Here is a 25,487-nt window from a genome sequence, read left to right on the forward strand (position 1 = left end):
CCACTGGCCTAAAGCATATTCCCTTTTACCTCGCCCTTTCAAATGCACTGTCAGAGGAAAACACTATAGCAGAAGAATTAAATATCACTGCAAATTCCTGTCAATATTTAATTTTCATTTTGTTTTATTCCTTCCACACTATGTCCCTTTATAGTGCAGTTACTTTATTTAGGTAGCAACTCAACTTAGAGATGTGGTAATAGCTTTTTCTTTCTTATATTCCCTGAAAAGAGTGTTTGAACCTGTGCCAAAAGGTCCGTATTTGCTGAAAAGATGAGAGGCTGATCTTATGGTCATAGGCTTGAATAAAAGTAAACACCTGGCTGCTCAAGTGTTATGTTTAAATGTCAGAGTTCAGCTACGTGTTAGGGAGACTGCTTTCATTACTGATTTTACACTGCTGTGCTGTAAAAAGAAGTTACATGGAAACCTCTACAGTAGGATAAAACATATTGGTTTTTATTTATGGCCATATGGAAGATGACCTATTACACAATTTTAAAGTATTGATTATTCTTCTACCTAGTGAAGTGCATCTTGGGTCCAGCTTAGTGAGTAATTACTTTAGCAGGGCTATCCATCTCGTTGCTGATCATCTGATGTTTTTTACTTCTCCAGTGCTGTTTCTAAGTAAGGTATGGAAAGCCACATGAAAAATATTGTTTGTAGTCATACACTACTGTCCAAAGTTTCTCCAGAGAAATAAGATGGATATCTCAGAATCTTTTGCCAGCACCACAACAAACTGTGATTTCTAGGAGCAGTAATCTGACTTTCCTAAAATGGTGTGATGACCAATTTGGCCTGGATTCTTTTGTAAAGTGTGCTGGAAAAACTACTTGGCAACAATTAACCCCTTTCCTAACTGAAAGTGAGAACCCAGTATAGGTTGGTGTGTGTCACTTGTTGCATATCAGGTGGAGCTGGTAGGCTTGAGCTATTGAATCCAGCCGTGGTTCCCAACTAACAACACTCCCATGAGCAGTGCTTATGTTGTGGGTTGCACGGTGAGGCTTATGCATGGTGATGCAAAAGAGACCATGAAAACATTAAGGTGGGGAGACAGGGAGGAGGAACTGGTTGTGAGGAGGAACTGTTGAGGGAGAATGTGTTGGAAGGAAATGGGGTAAAGAGGACAGAGCAAAAGAATTAAGAAAGGGGAAGGAGAGGAGAGAGAACATGGTAAGAGCATTGGGTAAAGAGGACAGTGAGTATAGGAGGAGGAGGATGATAAGTGGAGAGAAATAAAGGAGGATAAGGAGATTCATAGAAAAGGGAGACGGGAGGGTCCAGCCTGAGGGAAAATCTAATCACTGAGCTAAAAAAAAAAAATCTTTTTATCCTGACAAGAAATGGGGCTTGATTTCAGATTTGCTTCACTTGTCAGGAGGGGCAAAGATGTGAAAAGTTTTTTGTGGGGAGGGGGCAGTATTGCCTGACAGAAAGGTAGCAACCCTCCTTATGGACTCTGAGGCAAATGTTTATATTGGGATGAGAAAAAGAAATGCTTTCTAGAGATCAACAAGGGTGGAAGAAAAGACACAGAGAGAAAGCTCAGAGAGAAAGCAAAAAGATTAGAGAATGAAGTGCCAGTTTTTACACCATGCTCAGGTAGTTGACCAGAGGTAAGATGTATGAAGAATTGGCAGTAGAGGGGGATTTTGGGGCAGGTGAGTTTGGAGGGTGTTAATCTTGCTAGGGAAAATGAATCTTTCTGGAAGTTCACATACGCTGTAAAAGGAGGAAGCAGGCTGGTAATGACTTAATTTGGGACATGGTACCACAGGGCATTCTTGTGATTATCTTGCTGCGTTCTTTTTAGAAATGAAGTTGCAACGGAAGGAAATGTGCCATTCTTTGATACTTCCTGTGAACCTCAGGGAAAAGTTAGTTTTCCAAAAACATATGGCCTTTTGAAATGCTCTTGTCTAGAGAACTTGTTTAAATTAAACAGCAATAGTTGCTTATTGTTGTAATTGCATGTAACAATGGAAAGTCATCTACTGTCTACATGGTTCTAGATAATTGTTTTACAGTACCTAATTCTCCTATATTACATGTAGAAGGCTCTATTCCTGCATTTAGCGATATTTAGGGCGTGGAGGGGAAATGAATGGAAAATGTACAACTCTCGACACTGTATTTACAAACTTCTAAAAGTTGCTTGTCATGCTTCAGTCCAATAGAAAATACTGCATCAAAACCAAATCCTACAACCTTTTCTGATGCAAGTAGTCCTTACTTCAGCGGGGACCATTTGTGTGAATAAGGGCTGTAGGATTGGGCCTCAACGTTGTATATTTAAGCAGTTACTGTAAAACAGATCCATTGGTCAGTTTTAATAAAAAGAGAGAGAATCTGTTTGTGCCACTGGATGATTGTATACTTTTTAACATACTGTAACTTTTTGTTTCTCCCTTTCAAGATTTGAACATGGAGTTCAACCCATCAGATCACCCACGGGCCAGCACAATATTCCTCAGTAAATCTCAAACAGATGGTAGGTTACTGAATTTACTACAGTTTTCTCTTATCAAATTATTTCTAAACCCTTTGTTAAAATGCATGCAATAACCTCTTATTGAACAGTTTAGTTCAACTGATTACTCTAGTATTAACCAAAGACTTAAATGTAAGTGGGGTTTTTTGGTTTGGTTTGGATTTTTTTGGCCATATTTTAGGTGAACACGATACAAAAATGGCAGAGTGGTTTGGCTAAATGTAATCGGCCAGATTCTTAGCTGGTGTAAATTGGAACTATGCTGATATACAGACTCTGAGGATCTGGCCCAATGGCATATTGTTGGTAATTGATGCACAGTAAGGTATGATCCTGCTTTCTTTATGCAAAACAATAAAATTCCCGTTGACTTCAGAGTGATTCTTACCAGTGAAAGGACTGCAGGATCCAGGCCTATAGTTATCGCTATGCTCTCTACTTTATATGAATCTTAACCTATTGATTTATTTTTTTGTAATTGTCATAAGTGTCAGAGGGTTGTTAAAAAGTCTGGGTCCATGCTACAAACACTTGTGCATATACAGAAGTTGGACACCAGTGAGTAGTCCTGGTGAATAGACCCCATTGGACTACTCACATGCATCAAGGTGTGCACGAGTGGGTTCGTGATTGGGGTCTGTTGGACCTTCTTATTTTACATGAGTAACTATGTGGAAATCATTTGGACCTGTGGATATGTAGAGGGATTCATATAGGACCTGAGGCAAAGCCCATTTAACTCGATGTCAGTTTCTTCTTTGATTTCAGTTAACTTTAGATCAAACTCCTGATGGTTCAAGATTGGACCCCGTAGCATGCTGACTATTACAAATTCAAAACATATAATGGCGCTACAAATACTTATAATGTGCAAAAGAATTAGCTTCTCCAAGTGTAAACCTTTCAACCTTTTAGTACAGTTGTCTTTCAAAACTAGCCACAATGAGTCAAGTGCCCAGTTAATGTACAGCCACGGAGCTTAATTGGACATTGACACTTTAGACCAGCTGAGGATGTAGCCTGATAACTGAAAAACCTCAGTTCACATGACCTCTTTGCTGGGTTTTAAGAACAAACCAAAAACATCCCTCGATTTGTATTAATCAGCAGGGTTTGACAGTGTCATTTATTTGTCTGGATTTTTTGTTTTCCAGTTAAAGACAAAAATAATCTCATAGAAATTAAGCCTGTTTGTTTAGAGAGCCTCTTGATGTAATTAGTGGAATGGAAACCACTTACTTTTGGCTAATTGAATCTGCAGTGTCCAGCTTGAGTGATGTTAGTGTTTTGCCACAAGTAGACATGAATAATTAATACAAAGCATGTTATTTTTTACCCAAACTTTACGAGCAACTTTTCTGTTGTTTATTATTATTATTAATTATTATTATTATATACATTCTCTGTGCTCCTTTTTGGGGGTGTATGAGCTCTGTTTTAGACTTACTGAGTAAGTAATAATTACTGAGGTTTTTATTTAGCAAAGTGCACATTTGTATTTCAGAAATTCTAGTGACAACACCTTTTTAAGTTTTTTCTTAATGTTTTCTGGCAGTTTTTGAAAATGTCCTCTACAGAGAAGATGCATTTTAGGCCCTGATTCTGCAGTAGCTTATATGTGGGTACTCCTCTGCCTCTGGAGGCTGCCTACTTCACCTGCAATATTGGAGCCTTAAATAAAAGGCAGCATGGTATCACAGACTGAGGAAAGGGAAAGAGCCAGGAACTTGTTGCTCTGCCATTGATTTGCTGTGCGGTTTGGGTATGTCACTTAACCACACACACCAGCCCTCACCTTCCCTTGGGCTTGGCAGTCTGTAAGTTGGCGATGGTGGCACTTACCTACATCACAGTGGTATTCTGAGAATGAGTTAGTGTCTGTACAGCATTTTGAAAGTGCAAAGAGTTGTATGAATGCTAAATGTTATTAGAGCTGGCTGAAAATGGTTAACATTTTTCACAAAAAGTCAAACATTTGATCAGCTCTAATTATTATAATTAATTGTTTTATTAATGATTGGTTTCTTGTGTTGTGGAGATCACAAGAAACTTTAAAAATGACAATTTAATTTATAAAATCTGATCGCTTCCAGCCCAGTTAATTGAGTTATGAAGCTTCTTCCAATTTAGAGAAAAGGAAAGTATTTATTATTCTCACAAAACAATATGGCAACCTTGCTGAACTGCCTCAGAAGTTTACCAGCAGAGGTATCAAACTTGCTCATCAACCTATTGACTTAATAGTGTAAAAACAAATGATATCTTACTTGCCTGTCAAATGAAACACTGTCCTGCAAATATTTACTACTTTGTGTAGTGCCTGGAACAATCACATTTCAGTGGGATAACTCACAGTAGTAAACAATATGCCTAGTTGTATTTCAGGGCCATGGTATAAACGGATCAGCTATTTAGGGATAGAAAATAGTAACGTTGCATGACATCAAACTAAAATATAATGGTTTACACAGGAGGTAGCAGAGTAAGTGTAAGACTTGTCAGGTTGCCTAGGATCCTGTATCAAAGTTCAAGTCATGGTAGTGTACACTGCTTCTAAGAACTGAGTCTGTTAAGGCCCAATAAATGTTAATCAAGGTGCCAAATGGTAGGCTCTGAGCACTGCTTGTGCAAAATGTCTTCAATTTTTTCCCCTCTTCGCATGGACTGTTCAAGGTGCTAAACCTGGTGACAATCCTCCTATTTGATAGCACGTTATGAGTACCAACTTTGGTATCTTCACACTTATTTTAGTATTCAAAAAAAAAAAAAAAAAAAAGCGCTTCCGGGATGGGCTGTGTGTTGGACTGGAAACAGAGTGTGTGTACATGCATGTGTGCACACTGAGTTTAAAGTGAGGTTGTGGCTAACTCAGGGTTTTTTAAAGTCAGCCACCATAATAAAATAATTTCCCTTCCTGTCGTAGTTAGGGGATACTTGATTGGGATACACATTTAAGCGTGTTGGAAATCCCCCTTTTCATTAGTTAGCTAGAGCTGCTTCCTTCCATTGCCTACGTTAGGTCCTTACTTACTTGCTAAATTCAACTGTGCTGATACAGTAATTGGCTTCAAAGAAAACCCCAGTTTGAGATGAGCAGACTGTGCTCTCTTTTTTTGTGTAGACCAGCCCTCAGATCAGGACCAGTCAATTCTTTGTTTCTCTAATAGGAGGAAACCATAGCTTTATTCCTGTACTAAATTATTTAGGAACTCTCAAAACATGAGGCTTTGGTTAATGTGTAATTATTAACTCAGGGATATTGCCTTTTATCCTTTTGAAGTCTACCATTAAAACTGCCTATGTTCATTGCACAAAGGAATACTAAGAGAGCACAATAACCCCCCCCCCCCAAAAAAAATCTTTTTTTTCCTCCCCAGTTTTAATCCTGGATAATTTATTCATCCTACTGTTGCAAAAATGCAGTTTTAACAATTTGAGTGCACTTGCAAAAATGAGAATAGGTTACTTTGCCTTAAAATTAAAGAAAATTAAGTCATTTTGGCAGCTCTCCCATCTGTTAGCATGCCTGATAAAATCCACCCAGGATGCAAGTTTTGAAAAAAGAAATAGAAAAATGAATAGGGTTTTAGAGTCTGAACTTCTAAATTGTGACTATAAATCTGTTCAGCTTCATTTCATTTTAAACCACTATTCTTGGAGCCACATACTTAATTTGTAGTTAAGTCTGTGGTACCAGATAGTTAAGTAGAATGGGTCAAATTCTATGGTTTGCCCAAGGGCACTCTGGGACACTTTGTATTGTGGAAACAGTGCAAAGTGTCCTTAAGGAGCTAGTGAAGAATTCCCTCTGCACAAGGAGACTGTTGGTGGAAAGCTGCCAGAAGTGTCTTTGTCATTTCCTGTACCAACTGTCCTTATTCCTAGTTTGAGGAGGTTTGTTGTGGTCAGGATAGGAAGGGAGAGTGGAGTTTTGCTATGCCTGCTGCTCCCCTGGCATAAGTTTCTTTAGGGAACATATGCCTTGCACCAGTGCTGGGTGGCCCAGAATTAGAGTGTCATGACTGGCTCCCCATGCTCCCCCACTGGAGAATCAAGATCAATGAAGTTTACTTTCCTTTGGGAAAAGATGAGGGAGAAGATCATTCTGGGTCTCACAAAGAGAGAGAATCTGCAGAGTGAGAGATGTGTCCGTGTCCATCCATCCAGCTCGGGAGGAGAGTAAATGGCATGGGTGAACAAGCAAGAAGTGCAATACTTCAGTAACCGGAGAATCATACAGTGGTGGGGGCATCAAATGATCTGGATGTTGTGAGCAAGAACCTGGAAAGAAAGGAGTGGGGGATGAGGAAAAGCTGATAAATGGGAATATTGAGGTGGGATATCTGGCGTGTTTTGTTCCTAATTTTGTTGCATGCCACAACATGCAGTATGAATGTAGTAAACAAGATTATACTACTAGATATTTTATTGTGTGCAAATAAAGATTTGATGAAGAACAAAATAAATTTTGCCACTATGAAATTACATCTGTGTGCTTGGTAAAGTGCCTGCCTGCAGCTTGTGGAAATTATTTAGCTCATTTACATTGTATTATGCAATAGAGAAATACTTTGGCCAGATGTTAAGTAACTAAATGATGGTGCATATTTTCTTAGATTTATTATTTTCTTAATTGATGGAATAACAACCTGCTTGGAGCTTCAGAGTAGAACTGAATTTCAGCAGAAGGCTAAGCAACTTAGTTGCTTACTAGCCAATCAGAATTTCCCCACTATATTTTGAAAACTGCACAATCCAATACACTTAGCAAAATAAGAATGTTGCCTACTAGTGGCATAACCTGCCCGATCCTTGTTAGATGAGAAACCATTGTTTATGATTTTATAAGCAAGCGACCTCACACAAACAAGGTTGTATGTGTGAATACACTGCAATAATTGTGCATGTAAATACATGCAGACATAGAATAAAAGTTTATAAAGCCTTTTAAAAAAATCCTCACATAATATTCCTCCCAGGGAGAGGAAGTAAGGAAAAAAAAGAGAATCTCGTATGATTGATGCAAGTTGTATCGCTTAATGTGCTTCTGGAAGGTGTGCAGACACCACAGTGATGGGCACGGGGTGAGAGAGAGAATAGAGAACAGGACCAAGCATACCAGAGTGCCTTTAATCACCTAGGGCCGGTGGTTCTTAACCTATTTGCCATTGTGGGCCACAGATGCAGCTCTCTATGCGTTATGTGGGCTGCATCCACACAATATGTATACTACCTGTATGGCCCTGAGGATGTCACATGGGCTGCAGCTGTGTGCTAATTGGGCTGCAAGTGGCCCGTGGGCCATGGGTTGAGAACCACTAATCTAGGGCATTAAACCATTATTACTTTAATTCCACAATTTGGTCCCTGTGTCACTTGTTTCCAGACTGGTATCCTACATGCAGCAGTATCACTATTGTTGAACAGAGCTCTACAGGCTGGCTCAGGGAGCAGTTAATAGGAAAATTGACAAAAATTAAACCTGAGTATATGAAATCAATCGTAACAAATCTTTATCTCACCATTAAAATTTATTTTAGCTTGCTTCTTAGCTAGCTTACTCCTTTGCTTTGTAAGTATTTTGTCTGCTAACAGTGGGCCTGATCGTGCAGCCATTACTCATGTTGAGTAGGATTTACTCACTTGAGTAGTCCCATTGACTTCAGAGCAACTACTCAGCATGACTAATGGCTGCAGAGTTGCTCCAAGTGATTTTAGGAGCCAGAGTTCCAATGCATACAGTCTTAATGAAATATCCAAACAGATGAGAATTTTAATCAGCCAGCATAATGCAGAATTTAAATGCCTGTGAGTGTACAGGGATATGAGATGTTCCTTCTGTGCTCAAATAAAGGGTGAACTTGGTTAGTGCAATAATGATGTTTCACATAGATACCCTCCTACTTTTGATTGTAAAATGGTATAACAGAAGCTTAACTGAGACAAAATACAGTCATATAATATTTCTATTACATTTTATGTTTTTGCAGTGAGAGAAAAACGCAAGAGTCTCTATGTAAACCACGTAAGTGAAAATGTCTCCCTATGCAGCTTTCTACATTGTCTATATTACGCATTACTAAGAATCTTTGTAAGTGAATTCTTTGTGTGTTATAGTGCAATGTTACCCATGGGGATTGAACTGTGGACCTCAGTGTGTAAAAGCACCAGTCTTTACTACTTGAGTTAATGGGCCAGATCCATTAGCTTGCAATTAGTCGCATTCTCAACAAACTTGTATATGTGGTATAGCTACTACCAGGGGCAGACACACACACTGTGTTAGCAAGATTTACGATACTACTTCATATTGATTTTTTTTTTTTTTTTTTTTTTTAAACTCAGAATTTTAAAAGGTGCTTGCAGTGTGTAAGTTTGTATTACGTGGAGAATCTGTAGAGTTTCACCATTATTTATGAAAAGGCTACTAAGGTCCAGACTGGTGTTGATATATAGCAGCACATGTATGCTAATGTTGGAGTTAGATGTCTTAATATTGATATGTATCTTCTATCTTTGTCTTATTTCTGTTCTTTTCAAATAAATACATTGTGGGGCTGCTTCCATGGACATCAAATGCAAAACGCCAGTTGACTGCATTAGGTAGAGGATCAGGATCTTTATTAAAATTCTTTCTGTTACGATAGCACTTAAGAGCCCCAGTCATGGATTTTAACTAGTGTAACCAGCAATACTGCCAACCCCAAGAATTCAAAAATCATGAGTCAGGTTATTTAAGAGATGCGTAAATAACATAACATTGAGAGGTTCTTTTTATATGCCGTCTGGTTTCTGAGTCTTCAGTGTGCACTTGGGTCACATATTCAAACTTTTCTGACACCATGAGGTCTAAACATTTACTTAAAAAAAGAAAAGCTGAGTTGCTTTTGTAATCACAGAGCTGAGGCTTTAAGAAAAACAGAGAATATGGCAAAAGCCTGTGACAAAATTGAGATTTGGCAACGCTGCTAAAATACTAGTTTCTTTTTTTTACCCGCATAATAGTTAGCATTGAAACTACCTTTGAAAGTCAATTTAACGATGCAAAATACTGGATTCCTCTAAATTTACCAATATGTGCTAAATAACTGCCATCGAGCACATTAGACCAAAAATTATTTTTTCTTCTTTTGAGTCCTGCATTGTCTAGACACAACACTCTCCTGACTTCCTATGACACTGCATCACTCACAATGGGTGGGATTCTCACCCTTGCCCTGGCCCATTTACAACCTGTAAAAGGGCTAAAGTAGAATAAAGGGGCTATAAAAACCCATCCTAGCTGGGGGGAGAATTCCTCTGGTAAAAGTGAAGAAGACAGCCTTCGACTCTTACTGGCCACTCTTGCTGCGTCTTCACTGCTGTTGTTACTCAACCCAGCTTTCGTCTAGCTAGAGCTTGGATATGTCTACAGATGCTGCAGCCACACCATCCAAATGCAGTGGAGACATAGCCTTAGGAGAGTAGCACAGAATCTTACCTGACGTGGTGACTGTACAATTACTGCAGAACCTAGCTGAAGCCTTGAGAGAAATCCTCTTTCTCCCCACTCCTCCAAAGTGTGTGTGTGTGTGTGTGTGTGTGTGTGTGTGTGTGTGTGTGTGTGTGTGTGTGTGTGTGTGTGTGTGTGTGTGTGTGTGTGTGTGTGTGTGTGTGTATTTTTGTTTTTCTCGGTTTCTTATTTACTATTTTATATTCCAAAGAAGAATAAAGAAACTTTGAAAAATATATAGAATTAATTTTTTAAAAGGACTTAAAATCGATCCTTTTAAGGCTGACTGCATGCTCCAATGGGGTTTTATGATAGATATAAGAGTACAGTGCATGACAAACCATTAAATCTATGTGGGATTGAGCAGCTGAAAGATGGAATATTTTGTTAAGGTAATGTGCATGTCCTTAATTCCTTTCTTATTGATCGTATTCAAAATATTAAATAAAGTTACTACAACTTGATCTTTTTTCAGGCTAGGTTAAATGAAATTAATTCATAAACTCTAGGTGTATGGAAGTGAAAGATTTCAGATAACCTCTGGACACCAGTCAAGTGATTTCCCTGTGTAACATATCATTTCTGGCTGGAGAAACAACTGCTTGACACTACAGTGTTGACAAATCAGCAGTACTGTGTATGTACAGTATGAATGTACAGAGATTGCTTACTGCTAGACTTGTTCTGTACCAAAGCAAATCAATAAGGAGGAGGAAAGATTAACAGGGTCCAGTGACCCTTGTGCTTGAGCCCTTCTTATCTTGAGTGCAACACTGGCTTTCACTAAGAGGTTGCTCAATAATTAATATCAGATCTACTGAAGGGGATGGAGAGGGGAAAGCTGATTAGCAGCTGGTTCATTATTGACAGCAATTTTGAAAAATGCTGGGTTGGAGACTTGCTAACTCAGGATTTCTAGGCAGAGCCATAAATATCCAGGATGGTTCTACTAGGACATGTGCTGATATATTCTCCCGTGTTATAAATTCTATCGTGCTTAGCCCCAGTGTTCTAAATCATGGGAAAAAATCACAACAGAACTAATGTGAATATTTCTAAAAAACTGCCATCCCGTTACTAAGCTGGATTTTACTTTGTCATATACTTCTGCTTATTGTTTTGTAAGTTATACAGTGTTACATGGGCTACTTGTCAGACTTCACTCTGACCAAGGGGTAAAGCAGAAGTCAGAACTTTTGGAATGAAAAGACCACACACAGTATTAAAACTGCTACTTTTGTGTAGAGGAAGAAAAAGTGTTTACTAGAATTCCATTAGTGCTTAAGATAGTCTCTCTAACATAATTAAATATCAGACTTCTACCTTGATATGTTTTTTTACCAAATCCCTATCATAAATAGTAAGATTAAAGAATTTTCTTGACAACAGTTCCTTTCCTGCTGAAAAATGCCGCTACCTATGAAGGTGCATGATGCCTTTATAGACTGGCAACCAGTCTGTAGGAGTTAGCTATGCTTCATATGCTTAAGAACATAAGAGCCAAGTGACCCAAATTTTCAAAAGTGGCCTTTGATTTTGGGATTCCTCAGTTGGGGAGTACTGAACTTTAGAAACTTGGCTTGATTTTCAGGGATACTGAATAACCCCAACTCCAACTGAAGTCAGTGGTAGCTGAGGGTGTGCAGCACCTTCTAAAAATCAGGCTTCAGATTTCTAACGCTGGGCACCCAAAATTGGAGATCACATTGGAAAATGTTGCTTGGTACTTCCAAATATAGTAGCCTAAGATTGCTCATGGATTTTTAATAGCCAGAAGGGACTATTACAATCTAGTCTGATCTCCTTATTTGAAGTGAATGGAGGAAAATAGCTGAAGATGCTGCAATTTACCAACAGCTGTATGTGGCAAATTAAAGACAGCATTTCAGAGTTAAGCACATATTCTGTTACAGTGTACTCTATTCATTACTTAAGCTATGTCTACACTAGCGGAGATAAGTTGACTTCAGTTATGTCAATGATTATAAGCCATTTTAAGTACATCGGTTGTGCACATCCACACAACACTCCTTGTGTCGGCGGAGCGCATCCACAGTCATTGCTCTTGCATTGACAGAGACTGTTGCATTATGGGTAGCTGTGCAACTTGCCACTCTGTCATCCTCTGCTGCTGGGAGCTCTGGGGATCAATCTCAGTGCATCATGGGGACATGCTCGCTGTCCCATGATGCAGTTCTTTCTGTCCCATCATTCCATGGGCTTCCGACTTCATTTTGTGCTATTTTTCAACAGTCCTTATAAATTGTGCATCCGCCATCTCTGCCTGACAGCATGGATTCTGAGCTACTGGCCAGTCTGGTGATGAAATATTGCTGGATCAGCCACTCATGAGCTGCAAAACTGAGAGAGAGTGAATCAGTGGTGCCTGCCCTGCTGGTTGCCACAGAAACAAGTAATTCAAGATTGCTGCTGGCATTCACGCAACAGCTGCACACAGTAGACTATTGGTCTACTGGAAACAAGCACTGAGTGATTGAATCGCATCGTCATGCTAGTATGGAATGGCAAGCAGTGGCTGCAGAACTTTCAGATGCACAAATCCACCTTCCTGGAACTGTGTCTGGAGCTCACCCCAGCTCACACCAGAATGAGAGCAGCCCTCATTGTGGAAAAGTGAGTGGCAATCGTTGTGTGGAAGCTAGCAACTCCAGACTGCTACCGGTCAGTCGTGAATCTCTTTGGAATTCAAAAGTCCACCGTGGAGGTTGTGGTGATGCAAATGTGTAGGGCCATTAATTGCCTCCTGCCATGAAGGACTGTGACTCTCAGTAATGCGCAGGAGATAATTGGCTTTGAGACAATGAGATTCCCTAACTGGGGTGAATATCCCAACTTTGGCCCCAGACCATTTTGTGATGGAGTAGATCAACTAAAAGGGCTACTTCTCCATGGTCTTGCAGTCACTGGTGCATCTCTAGGGCCGTTTCACTGACATCAATGTGGGATAGTCAGGGAAGGTGCATGATGCACACATCTTTCGGAACACTGGACTGTGTAGAAATCTGCATGCTGGAAATCTCTTTCCAGACCAGAAGATTCCAATGGGGGATGTGGAAATGCCCACAGTGATCCTGGGAGACCCTGCCCACCCCTTGCTCCCATGGCTCATAAACCCTTACATTGAGAACCTAGACAGCAGCAAGGAGTGCTTCAACAACAGGCTTAGCAGGTGCTGCGTGACCGTTGAATACCTTTGACTGACTAAAAGGTTGCTGGCGTTGCCTTTTTGGCCAGTTAGACCTCAGTGAGGAAAATATTCCCATGGTCATTGCAGCCTGCTGTACTCTGCATAATATTTGCAAAGCAAAGGAGGAAAAGTTTCCCAAGGGGTGGAGTGTTAAGGTTGATTGGCTGCTGATTTTGAGCTGCCTGATACCAGGGTAATTAGAGAAGTGCAGCGGGAAGCTATTCGAATCAGGGAGGCTTTGAAGGAGCATTTTGACAATAATTCTCAGTAATGTGTCTTTATGTGATGCATTGGGCCAGGCAATGTTTACTTGCCGCCTTGAATAACCCCGTAGTGCTTGCTTTCTGAGCAGGCTGTACTGAGCAAATATTCCTCCCTGTAGCCGCTGTGTTTGAATGTTAGCACTGACCGACATGTGTATGACACAAATAAAGACTCAAGTTTAATAACAGGACAATACTCAAATTTTTGTTCAAACGGGACATGGCAATGAGGAACAGTCTCTCGGTTAGGGCACTCACAGCTGTGTGTAACCCCAGCTTTCATGGTGAAACCAGTCCCTAGGCATGGAGTATATGGGATATTGTGAGGGACTGGGAACACACAAGGAATGCAGTGGGAGAATTTGGGGAGGGTATGGACCGGAGTTCTGTAGTGGCTGCAGGAGGAGTTGTGCACGGATGTGCTCAGACTGCAGCGTAATAAGGGGTTTCCTCATCTCTTTCTGGCCCTCCAGAAGCTTTATTATCTGCTCTTGCCTGTTAGGGCTCCCCCGCCCTGTCCACTCTCAGTTCCCAGACACAGTTGGCTGGAAAGCAGCAGTCCAGAGTCCAATCTGCAGGCACTCTGTGACGGGTTTATTGGAGTTATACTGACAAGCTTAAAAACATAACCGTACCTCCAAGCCCTTCACACCAATCAGGTTTATTTCTCTATTTGCTGATAGAGTTCCTATCCCCGACCCAGTCACAGTTCTATGTGCCCATAGATCTCCATTTTCCCCTGACCATGGCTCTGTATGCAGACAAAACCCCTCTCCACCTCCTTCTTCTTGATAGCCTTAATTGTACCTGTAGGCCCACCCCCTTTCTGTGCCACCCCTTCCAATATATGGACATGTTCTGTTTTGAGGGATCCGGGTCTGGGAGCCTTAGTACAACCTCTTTTGTATCCCAAGGGGGAGGGACAGGGAGCAGGGTCACATCTTGGCCATGGTCAGTTTAAGGCCCTAGGTTTGTTTCTTTTTAAACTTCCCTTCACTTCTGTTGCTTTCCCAGCCAGTTGCTTGGTCTTGCTCTGGCATCTGTCTTGAATAGGAGCCAGAGGTTTCTCTCATTTGTGCATTCATATATCACACCTTCACTATGTCTTGAAACATTTTAACTACATCCCTTATCTTTTCCATAGTAATAAGAAAACCCACCTAATTGCAGGCAGGCAGAAGGAATGTACTATGTCTTTGTTCTTCACTAACGTGTATCTCAGAGACTTTAGTTTTCAGGCAGTCACACAGGCCTCAAAAGTAGGCTCAGAATATCATCTCTGGCAGACACACACGCTTGAATACTTATACAAATTTACATTATACACTTATACGCTAACACTGCCCCTCTCTCCTTTCCAGGCTCTCCAGTTTGAATCTTTCATTAATTGTGCCCCTCCACGCTCTTGTTTCACTCTGTTGATTGCAGCACTTTGTGAAACGTATTCTCCTTACTCCTCCTGGTTTGCTGCTTTATCTGATGGAGGTAATACCTCACTGTGGAGGAGTGGGTCCTCAAGGGATGTCTGCAGAGGCCAAAGAAACAATGAATGGAGATAGTAGTGTATGTGTGCTCACAGCCGGGAATCACAAAAGTTACACACACCTCTTTCTCATCGTCCCTTGGCTAGCACACAGCTCAGCGTGAGTCCCAAATATGGGGAGTTGGCGAGGAGGTGGGAGATGGGAAGGAGGAATTGGGACAAAGCATCTGGGTGGTTTGTGAAGGGTGTTACAGTAAGTGGCTAGGGAGCCTATTCTGAATATTGGTTCCCTTTTCCATAGGCTAGGGCAATCGAACCCGATATCTCACTCCTAAGGATAACCCAGGGTGTAAGGGTGCATCTTCTGCATGCATGTAGCTTCAGACCAGCTCTGTGTGCTGCTTGCCTGTGCTGCTCTAGTCCCTGCAGAAATAATTGCCTGGGGCAAAGCAAAATTTCTTATAGCAGGGAGTGAAACAAGGGAGCTCTGCCAAGGAAGCTTCGGCAGAGGATTGCAGAATACCTACAGGAAAGTTTCCTAGAGATCTCTATGGAGGATTCCCGAGACATCCCCATGTACATTAACAAACTTTTTTGCCATGTCCCCACTGCATAAATGGACAAGCTCTGTTGTTAATTCCCTCCTCTACCATATTACAAAGTACATGACAGCTCAATCTTCTCTCACCATATAGTATCAAAGCAAAATGAGCATTTACTAGAGTTCCCCTCTCCTGCAGCATGTATGCCAGAGCCGGAGTGCTGGGACTAGCTAGACCCACACGGGGTCAAAAAGAGGTCCCGACTCACCACGCCACCGGACAACCCTGTCACGTGCTCCACATCATCCTCCAGCTCCATTTCCTTGTCCACCACTTTGTCCTCTGGGTTGAATCTGCTGGCCACTGCTTCCAGTCCTCCCGAAGTATCCACGGGCCTTTTGGCAGTGGAGGCGGGGTCACTGCTGAGGATGGAGTGCAGCTCCTCGTAGAAGCGGCATGTTTTTGGCACCGCACCAGAGTGATGGTTGGCTTCCCTTGTCTTCTGGTACACCTGCCTCAGCTCCTTGATCTTTGCATGGTACTGCTGCATGTCCCTGTTGTGCCCCTTCTCCTGAATGCCACTAGCAATCAGCCCGTAGATATCAAAGTTCCTATGGCTGGAGCAAAGCTGCAACTGCACAGCCTCCTCTCCCCATAGACCTAGCAGATCCAACAGCTTCAGTGTATTCCAAGTGGGAGCGCATCTGCTGCAGAAAGCCAGCACAGTCAGCTGGGAAGATGCTGCATGAACTGTGCATGCCGAGCAAACAGGAAGAGGAATTTCAAAAAACGGGGGAGGAGCGCATACCTGTGTATCTTCAGGGCAGTGGAATTCAACTGCTGACCAGAGCTGTCAGGATGGGCATTGTAGGACTCCTCCTGGAGGCCAGATAGTAAGATGTAACCAAGCGCAAGGTCTACACTGGTGCTGCATCGGTCTAATTATGTTGCAAAAAGCCCTATGCTTCTCATCAAGGTGGTTTTATTATGTCAGGGTAGCAGGGGAGTTACATCGATGGGAGGAGCATTTCAGTGTGTACACCTCCACTGTTTTGTCGACAAAAGGTGACTTTTGTTGACAAAACTGTGTAGTGTAGACAAGGCTTTAGTCTCTCTGGTACCAGTCTCATCTGTCCATGCTCATTAAGGCATGTTTCTAGGAGGAGTTGGTTTTGTTTGGCACTATAATAACTAATCTGCTTCCTGACTGACTTACTGAGAACCCCACAGGTGCCAGAGGGATCAGACAGGAGGGCATAAACTATGGGTGATTGTTTTGTCTCCCTTTTACAAATGCTGCTTGTCACAATACAGAGGAAAATGTTTCTTTCTTGCATATTTTTCCTCCCCAAAATCATTGTTCGGTTTTAAAATTTCTACATGAACTTATTTTCCTTTTGTGACATATCCTTTCGTGATAACCAGGAAGGTGGTACCTAAAATATTGTTGTTCTCTGCACAGCATTTTAATGGTTTGATCTAGTAAGCAGTGTTGAACATCTGTGAGTTCAGGTATGCCAAGTAAGCTGAAGTCAGAAAGAGAAGTCTTGGAAAATGTTGCTATTTTCGTACAATTGTAGTTCTTTATAATAAAACATATGTAGGTTTTTACACAAAATGTGATTTCAATTCAGTGGCTGTGTAGTTAGTTATGGCTCCTTTTTGCTGTCATATCTAGCAAACTGGCAGTTTCTTGAAATTTGTTTTCTGGCACGTTAGTGGCAATATTATTAAATGGCCAATTTTGCTTCTTGTGATCTGGTTTCCTGTTGTCTCTTTACTTCAGATGTACCTTTTTGGCATAGGCACACCATCATCATTCCTTTCCAATATCTAGCATGCTGTCTTTTATAAAGTACTTTTGTTAGGTGAATCATTTCCTTTTACCCAAGCACAAACAGTGGGATCTAGAACTGCCGTGATTTACTGAACTTTGTCTGCTGTAGGTTGCTGCAGAGTTTCTGTTGTGCCTTGTCATTAAGTGGGCTTGAAGGATCCAGCAACTGTGGGTTTTTTAAAGAATTAAAATAGAGGAATAATTGCTCCGGTGTTTCAGTCTATCCCACAACCTTCCCCAAAAGCTCACTGAGGTGACTGGTTTTAGGATGGTGCTGAATCCCATATACCACTCCAATGCTCACCTAAGGCCACATCTACCTTAGAGATCTAACAGCAGCACAGCTGTACTGATGGAGCTGCACCACTGTAAGATTGCTTGTGTAGCTGTGTGACAGTATACAGGACCCCTGGGTACCTCCTGGGAGCTGGGATACCACTCAATCTTCCGTCTGAGCAGCTTGGGCTCCCTCTCACACTGTGGTGCCGTGACAAGCCACAAATCCCTGGCAGGTGTTACATTTACACAGCCCTCCACAGACAGGGACCACACCCATCTCAATTCAATGAATGCTTTCCGGCCACCCACGAACCAACAATAGAGAAACTCCATCTGGCTCCTCAGCCCAGGACCACAGGACTATACCTTCTAGCCTTAGTCCAGTGAAGATTATTATCCAGTCTGCCCTTCTCTCAAAATGGAAGGAACATGCACCAGCTTTTGTTATGGAGCAGAGTTTGTCTAAACACTTCACTCAAAAACACACTGGTTAAGATAAAACATTAAACAAAAAACAGAAAAATAGATTTCAGGTGATTATAAGTGGCAAGTGTAAAGAGATTAAAAGTAGGTACCAAATGAAATAAACATAAAATCGTAGTCTAAATTCTACACACTAACAAGATTTTGAATTAGCAATGTCTCACCTTTGTTAGCTGGTACAAGCAGTTTCTTAAATGCAGACGGGGCAACCTTCCCTGCCTGGGACTCTCCTCTCCTCTTTCAAAATGCTTTTGTCTTCCAGACACCTTTCAGGTGTTCAGTTGTATGGGAGTGGAGCCAATTGGTGATGTCATGCTCCCCCTTTTATAATCTGTTTCAGCTTGCTAGAACAGTCCATGCATGTGATGTGGCGGTTGCTTCCCATTGGCCAAGCACCCCCATTGTGAATGTGTATCCTACAGCAAAGCCTTCACTGTAAGCAATTCATGGTTGTGGATTCTTTCCTTGATGGCCCATTAGTTCGTCTGGCCTCTTCAGTGTTGTACCTGAAAAGCTGGTTTAGGTGGTTCCCGCCTCACAACATGTTCTAGTAGCATTTACAATAATATTTTATTTCTTCACATACTATGGTAGCACATACAGTCCAATAGGATATTAATGTTTAGCAAATCAAGACTTGTAAAATAATACCAAACAAGGCATACTTTGACAAGAACATATCATAATTATTCAGCATTGGTGAATATGATGTTTTTGGGGTGTTGTTTTCAGATACAGGGTGTCACAAGTTGCTCAGTGCTGACGGGAGAGAAGTCTCCCATTGATATAATTAAACCACCCCCAGTGAGTGATGGTAGCTATGTCGGTGGGAGAAGTGCTCCTGCTGACATAACACTGTCCACAGTGGCACTTATGTCGGTGTAATTTATGTTGCTCGGTGGGTATTTTTAAGTTATGTTGCTCAGGGGGTGTAAATATGCCTGACATAAGTGATGGAGTAGATATAGCCCAAATGGGAATTTTAAAAGTAAGCAACTAAAAAGGGCGGTAAGTCACTTTGTATTAGCTATGCATGTTTTCATCCAGCCTATTTTAATCTCTAAAGTATTTGCAGCAGATTCTGTTTTCATTTCAGACTGAATTGATAATCAAGATTTTTGTTATATCTTTAATACTTCTCCATTTTTCACTTGTCTTTTAATCTGCTATCTATCTCAATTTACTCAGTTTGTTACTCAGGTCTGGTCTGCACTAAAGACCTATATCAATGTAATTATGTCACTCCAGGGTGTGAAAAATTATACAATACTGTGCTTTGTAACATATTTTGTGAATTTTTCACACCCCTGAACGATGTAGTTATACTGACCTAACCGCCTGTGTAAACAGAGCTTTGTCGGCGGGAGAGTTCCCCATCCACTTGCCCTACCAACCAGCAGGGTGAGTGTCATATTGATTTGAACTGGAAAACTTTGTAAAGGGTGAAATATTAGAATGTAGTGGTCAGTTTTGTTTGACTCACCGTTTTTAAAGGTGGAAGAATGGCACAAGAAGTTGTCCTTAAAGAAGTTACTGAGTATTATTTGCTGTGCTGGGAGCATAGCAAAGGCCTTCTTGTGCTGTTGCACAACAGAACAAATTACACGCTATGCAAAATTGTGTCTTTAACATGCCGTTAGTACTAAAAGAGATCCTGAGTCTCTGAAACCCATTGCTAGAATTGGAATGTGTCATTGTTGGTTAAGGAAAGGCCTGTGTATGCTACGGGAACAGAATTTATCAGCTGCTAATAAACTCAATTGGAATTCAACTGTGTTCTATTGTGGTTTGTCATAGTCTGTGTTTCCAGAGCCAAATAGAGACCTAGATTAGGGCACTCTTTTTTGAGCCAGATTAAAATGTGGGTCAGCCTAATGAAGTCCGGACTGTGCCAGACCATGTAATGAGATGGTTTCATGCAGCAGTGCGTGGTTAAACTAGATTGTGTTTTATAGTGAAGATCTCACCATATCAAGACACCACTTAGGGCTTGTCTACACTCTCACAGTGCTGTACTGGTGTAGCTGTGCTGCTGTAGCACTCACGCTATCTATGCCGATAGGAGAGCTTCCTCTGTGGATTTTCCACACCCCTGAGTGACAGTTATACTGACATCAGCCGGTAGTGTAGACCAAGCCTCAGTAGAAAGAGGCAGTCTTTCCTGCTTCTGTTCGTTGAGGTTAAAAATGATTGTAAGCATCTAACCATTCATTGAAGGGTGTGGTCATATTATGCAGCATGCAAGAAAGCGATATTGTATAATTTTTGGCAAGTTTCCCTCATTGACCCGTAAAATCGAGTTGCCTTAGTGAGGAAAACAGGTTGTCAGAACTGTCGTAGCTTGAAGCAATGGAAAGTAAATGCAAAGTAAGCTTTGCCCTGTCCTGTTTGAGTCAGAAACAGTCCTGATCTTAGCCTCCTGCTGTCAGCTGGCTCCATACACACTTTTACGTGCCCATTTTGCCTACTTGTCTTTGGATGTAACCAGCCTACTTCCTTGGAGCTAATGGCAGATAAATAACTTGCAGTGCCTTTGTTTCAAAAACACCTACAAAAAACAAAACCCTGAAAATCCAGTTTTAACGTCTTTAGTAATTTTTAAATCAAGCTGCAGAGGGATTCATCCTTTTGCACAGGCTGAATGTGAAGGAGTTTAGATTTTGTCTGGTCTTCTCACAACAGCAGCTTAGGAACCACCGCTGCAGAACTTGTGATTTTTGTCTTTACTCAGTAAGTAATGGTTTTACAGCTGTTCTGTTTTGGATAAGACACGTTCTATTTAAGATTTGAGCAATTCATGCAGTTCAAGCATCTTAAAAAAACACAGAGAGAGAGACTAGGTAGGTGAGGTAATATCTTTTATTGGATTGGAAGTTATGAAAGTAGCAGGATGGAGTTTGGTGCCAAATAGAGCACTAGTGTTCCCTTAGAGTATTGAATGGACTGTGGCAAAACAGCTGATTTTAACAGCTCAAAAAGGCTCCTGGCTGAAATGAAAGTACTTTACATTCTGGTCTCTCAAAGATCATCCTATAAAATATGCAGGTGCTGTAACAAGTCTAAGAAATTTCTCCCCTTTGTAAGCCTCTTCCTCACAAACACACGTTGTTTTATTTGCCAGCTATGTTCTCTAACTAAATTTAGTAAAATGTGGATGACCCTGACCCTTTGTGGAGGAAAGAGGAAAAAAATCCTCTCCACCCAAAGAAATCTGCCTGGACACTTCAGAAGCACATCCTCTGACCTGTGAAATAGGCCTTCAAAACAATTCTTTACCAATTCTTTCAACTCCCATTTGCTGATTATGGCTTAGAAAAGAACCTAATGTTATTTGAGCTCTCTCTTTAGCTCTAGGACCTAGGTTTCAGTCTCTGGAGACCTATGGTATTTTATTATAGAGAGGGAAGGGCTAGTCTCCCCATAGTTGAGATAGCAACTACTTTTCCATTAATATGCTGATTTTAATCCAGTTTTACCTCCTTGCTCTCCCCTTTCTACAAGTCAAACTATCACATTTTAAATGTTTAGGATTAAGTCTCATGAGGAATCTGGTTCATCCTCAACCTAAAGCAGTTTTGGTCCATAGTAGTCTACTGCACAAAGCAGTACTGTCTACTCCAGACGAGCATCACCAGTGGTACTGACTTGTGAGATGTGCTGTCCTAATATCCTGTACATCAGTAAATATAAAATGGTAGTACCACATCTGGAACAGTTTTTCAGCTCCGTGTTCTCTAAAAGGACTCAAGCTGCCTCTTTCTTCATCCCTTTGATCCTGACTTTTTTTCAAGATGGGTTGGGAAACTGCTTTGCTTTACATACCTTATGGGGAGGAGGCATATGCTATTTGCACCCAGAGTCTCTCTTGATAGTATTCTAATTCTTCTGGATGCTTGAAAAGCTAGAAATAAAGCTTCATCAATCTGTTTCAGCCTGGAATATGAATCTTGTTCTTCATTATCTTGTGCCATTCTGATCAGTCTTTCTGTTTTGCCTTTAAGTACTAGAAGCTGTTACTTTAGCACATAGTGTTGGAGTTCATTGCCCAGTTTAGGCTACTTTTCATTCCTGATATTCCTTAATAAGGTTTCCTTTATGACTGTACTCATTTCTGTGTTTTACACGGTTGTACTTTCCACTCATCTACCTTCTGCCTTTACTAAAGGTGGCCTGGCAAACCCTAGATATGGTTAGGGCCTTGTAATTCCACTGCCACACAACACCAAAGCTCAGGTTTACTGTTTTTTCAAGGCCCCAAGAAGGCCTACTTTAAATCTGTTAATTGAGGTTTATACTGTGCTCATCTCTGTGGTATCTGAGACCCTGACTAAATGGATCAGACTATGCATTAAATTGGGTTTACATAGCAAAAGGTCATCTGTGTCTTCTGCATGAGACAACTTGTTCCTCTGGCAGGTTGAAGTACTCCTGAAGTACTACGAGATAGTCTTGTTTTAAGAAGCCACCTGACAATCTGCTGGCACATTTATCATTTATGATATGAAACTGAGTGCCTTCTCACAGATTTATTGGGACTGTAGCAGTTCATGTTCCTTGCAACTGAGGCTCTTTTTTATAAAAACCCATGTTTTCCATGGGTGTTTAATTTCACCAAGAAACAAGTTATCTGCTGAAATAGCAGATAGTCTCCGCTCCTGAGCAAATTATCAGTGGAAATGACAGGTGGTTGTAACAGTCTCCGAAATCTGTGGTCAACATCACTGAAAAGTCTGCCAGCTCCTCCTCTGGGCTCAGGCACCTATGCAGCAGGAATGGTAGTGGACTGGCTGATACCAAAAAGACCCAGCCAGGTGCCATGGCCCTGTTGGGTCTACTGAGATCTTTCCTCACAAGCCTTTAGGAGCTGGTCTCCATCAGATTTGAGGAAGAGGTCACTCTCCCCATCAGCTTCTCTAGCCAGATCTCCTATGCCAGACTACCAGGAAGACCCAGACCCCGGGACAGAGCAACAGCAGCATCCTGTTTGAGTGTCAAAGGATCTGTTATCTTTGTCACCCAATGAGGCAGCGCCTTGGGCACTGATAGTCGCACTAAATGACTTTGTGTAATTTCAAGAGCTCCTTATGTGAATTGTTGAGGCTCTAGAATTGGAGACTTCCGTTTTGGAGAAATCGCAAAGTTTTTTTGACATTTTGACAATCTCCTAGCCCAGCCAGATACCTCCTTCCAGTAAGTGAGGGGCTGCTCAACACAACTAAGGCTCTGTGGCAGACACGATAATACCAACTTCAAAACAGGTAAGAAATGGTGCTCAGTCTGCATTTGAATATCTCTATGCCCACACCTACCCGGGTTGTCTTGGCAGTACAGGAAAAATCTAAATCAAACAGAAATACTTCTAAGGAGAAGGACCCGAAAGGGCTTGACCTGTTTGGGAGAAAATCTTACTGCTCTGCCTCTTTACAACTCTGAGTCGCAAATTGCAAGGCCTTACTGGCCAAATATGACTTTGTCCTGGGACAGAGTGAAAACCCTTTCTCTCAACTCCTGCATGACAGCAGGGAGGAGCTGTGGATATAATCAAGAAAGGCCAATGGTGGCCAAGAGGGCGTTACACGCAGCACTTGGACACCTTTGACACTGCAGCCAGATCTATGGCGATAGTGGTGACTGTTCAGAGCATCGTCGCATCCCTAGGGAGGTATAGACCACCAGTCAAGGACCTTACCCTTTCAAAGCATGGAATTATTCAGCAAGTGAACTGACAGCACACAGCACTCTCTAAAAGATTAAAGAGCCACAATGCCCTTCTTGGGGATTTACCCCTTGTCCCCATGCCACAAGCCATATGTCCTCAACCCCAGTGCCATCCTGTCACTTCTCGCAACCTTAGGACCATTCCTAGAAGAAGTTGAAATACAACAGGAGTCACCAGCCTTCTTCCTCCTCTGCAATGCATCTCACCTCTCTGGTGTGTCAACAAATTTGATAGGACTGTTTGGAACCACATCAGATCCAGTCCTGAATACACCCCCTTCGGAAGCAGATTGCCCCATACCAATGGATGTAGTCTGCTACAACATGGGGTAGATGGGCGTTAGAGATCATTGCCTGTTGCCTGGACTGTTGTCTTCAGCTCAGGTTGTAGTGAACTCCCTTGCTCCTGCAATTTTTAGGGCTTGTCTACACATGGGTTGTTCAGGAATAGCTATTCCCCTTTCAATTCACACCCTACCTTGTTCCAGGATAACTTTCACTTGTAGACAAATAGAATTGGCCAAGAAGCATTTTTTCTATCTTATGGAAACTCTTGAGATTTTGAAAAAATTCCTGGTCTGCATCAGGACAGAACTGAGACAGTTTGAAGTTTTTCACAAAACGAGAGAAAACAATACTCATCTGGAACAGTCCATAGTCCAGTGGGTAGGGTACTCACATGGGATGTGGGAGAGCCAGGTTCAGACCATTGACTTAAATGTGAATCTCTCACATCCCAGGTGAGTGCTCTAACCAGCAGGGTATTGGCTATTCTGGGGCAAGGGTGTCTGTCTCCCCCCTTTTGGTTTTTCCAAAAATTTCATCCTGGATCTGAGAAACCTTTCCCAACAAAAGTTTAGTAGAAACTGTTACATTCTTGCTTAAAGTTTCAATAAATCAGCATTTTCCAATTAAAAAAAAAAGTATAAAAGTATAAAAAAAATTCCAAACCAGCTCTATAGACAAGCCCTTAGCCTTTTGACAAGGCTCTGTACCTTCCAATAACCTCTTGCATAGACCAGGAAGACAGAATATGGAGCCATATATATCTTTCCAAAGAGGGAGTTGGGAAAGACAGGGAATCCATGCTGTGGCATAGCAGTGGGGTCAGATGGGACTGCAGACTATGAATTGGAGACAGAGCAACATCTTATGGGTTTGATGTTCAATGGTGCAGGACCTCAGGAATAATGGGTTTCTATGTGGTACTTTCAGAAATGCAGTAGTTTCTAGTGCTATATTAGGGCTTTGGATTGATACTTACACAAGTAAACAGTATTTACATTTTGTCTGAGTAAGCAAAAGCAGTGTAGTGTTGCTATGACATTGATTTTTGTTGTTACTTATCACAGTAGAAAAGTCTGCTGATTATATTTAGTGAATCCAATCCTACTTATCTTACATTTTATAACAAAAATGTTCTTTGACACTTAAAATGTATAACTGGGTTTTTCAAATCCTTTTCTTTTGGGGAAGGGGTTTGTGACATTATTCTGTCTGTCCATGTTCATTTTGTTCAGATACCAAGTAAGAGCCACTGAAAATGAATCTGAGTTGCTCTGTTTTTACTCCTGTGAGAAGTGAACACCAAGGCTGTGAAATGCACTGAAGGGCCTAATATAGAAATGTGAAATAGCAGATGATGGGACAGAAGTTGTAAATCACGTGATGTTAGTCATTTC

General features: G+C 41.4%; 1 protein-coding gene across 1 annotated transcript in view; it reads left to right on the top strand.

Annotated features, from left to right (window-relative positions):
- Positions 1-25,487, top strand: part of CCNY (cyclin Y) — a 206,358-nt gene that overhangs the window by 135,311 nt on the left and 45,560 nt on the right. The window contains exons 2-3 of the mRNA XM_067542651.1: positions 2,426-2,500; positions 8,491-8,525. Of these exons, the coding sequence (XP_067398752.1) occupies positions 2,426-2,500; positions 8,491-8,525 (110 nt within the window). The remainder of the gene's footprint in view (positions 1-2,425; positions 2,501-8,490; positions 8,526-25,487) is intronic.

This window comes from Emydura macquarii, unplaced genomic scaffold (assembly GCF_026122565.2).
Source record: "Emydura macquarii macquarii isolate MOO-44397 ecotype Brisbane River unplaced genomic scaffold, CSIRO-AGI_Emac_v2 contig_719, whole genome shotgun sequence".
NCBI lineage: Eukaryota > Metazoa > Chordata > Testudines > Chelidae > Emydura > Emydura macquarii.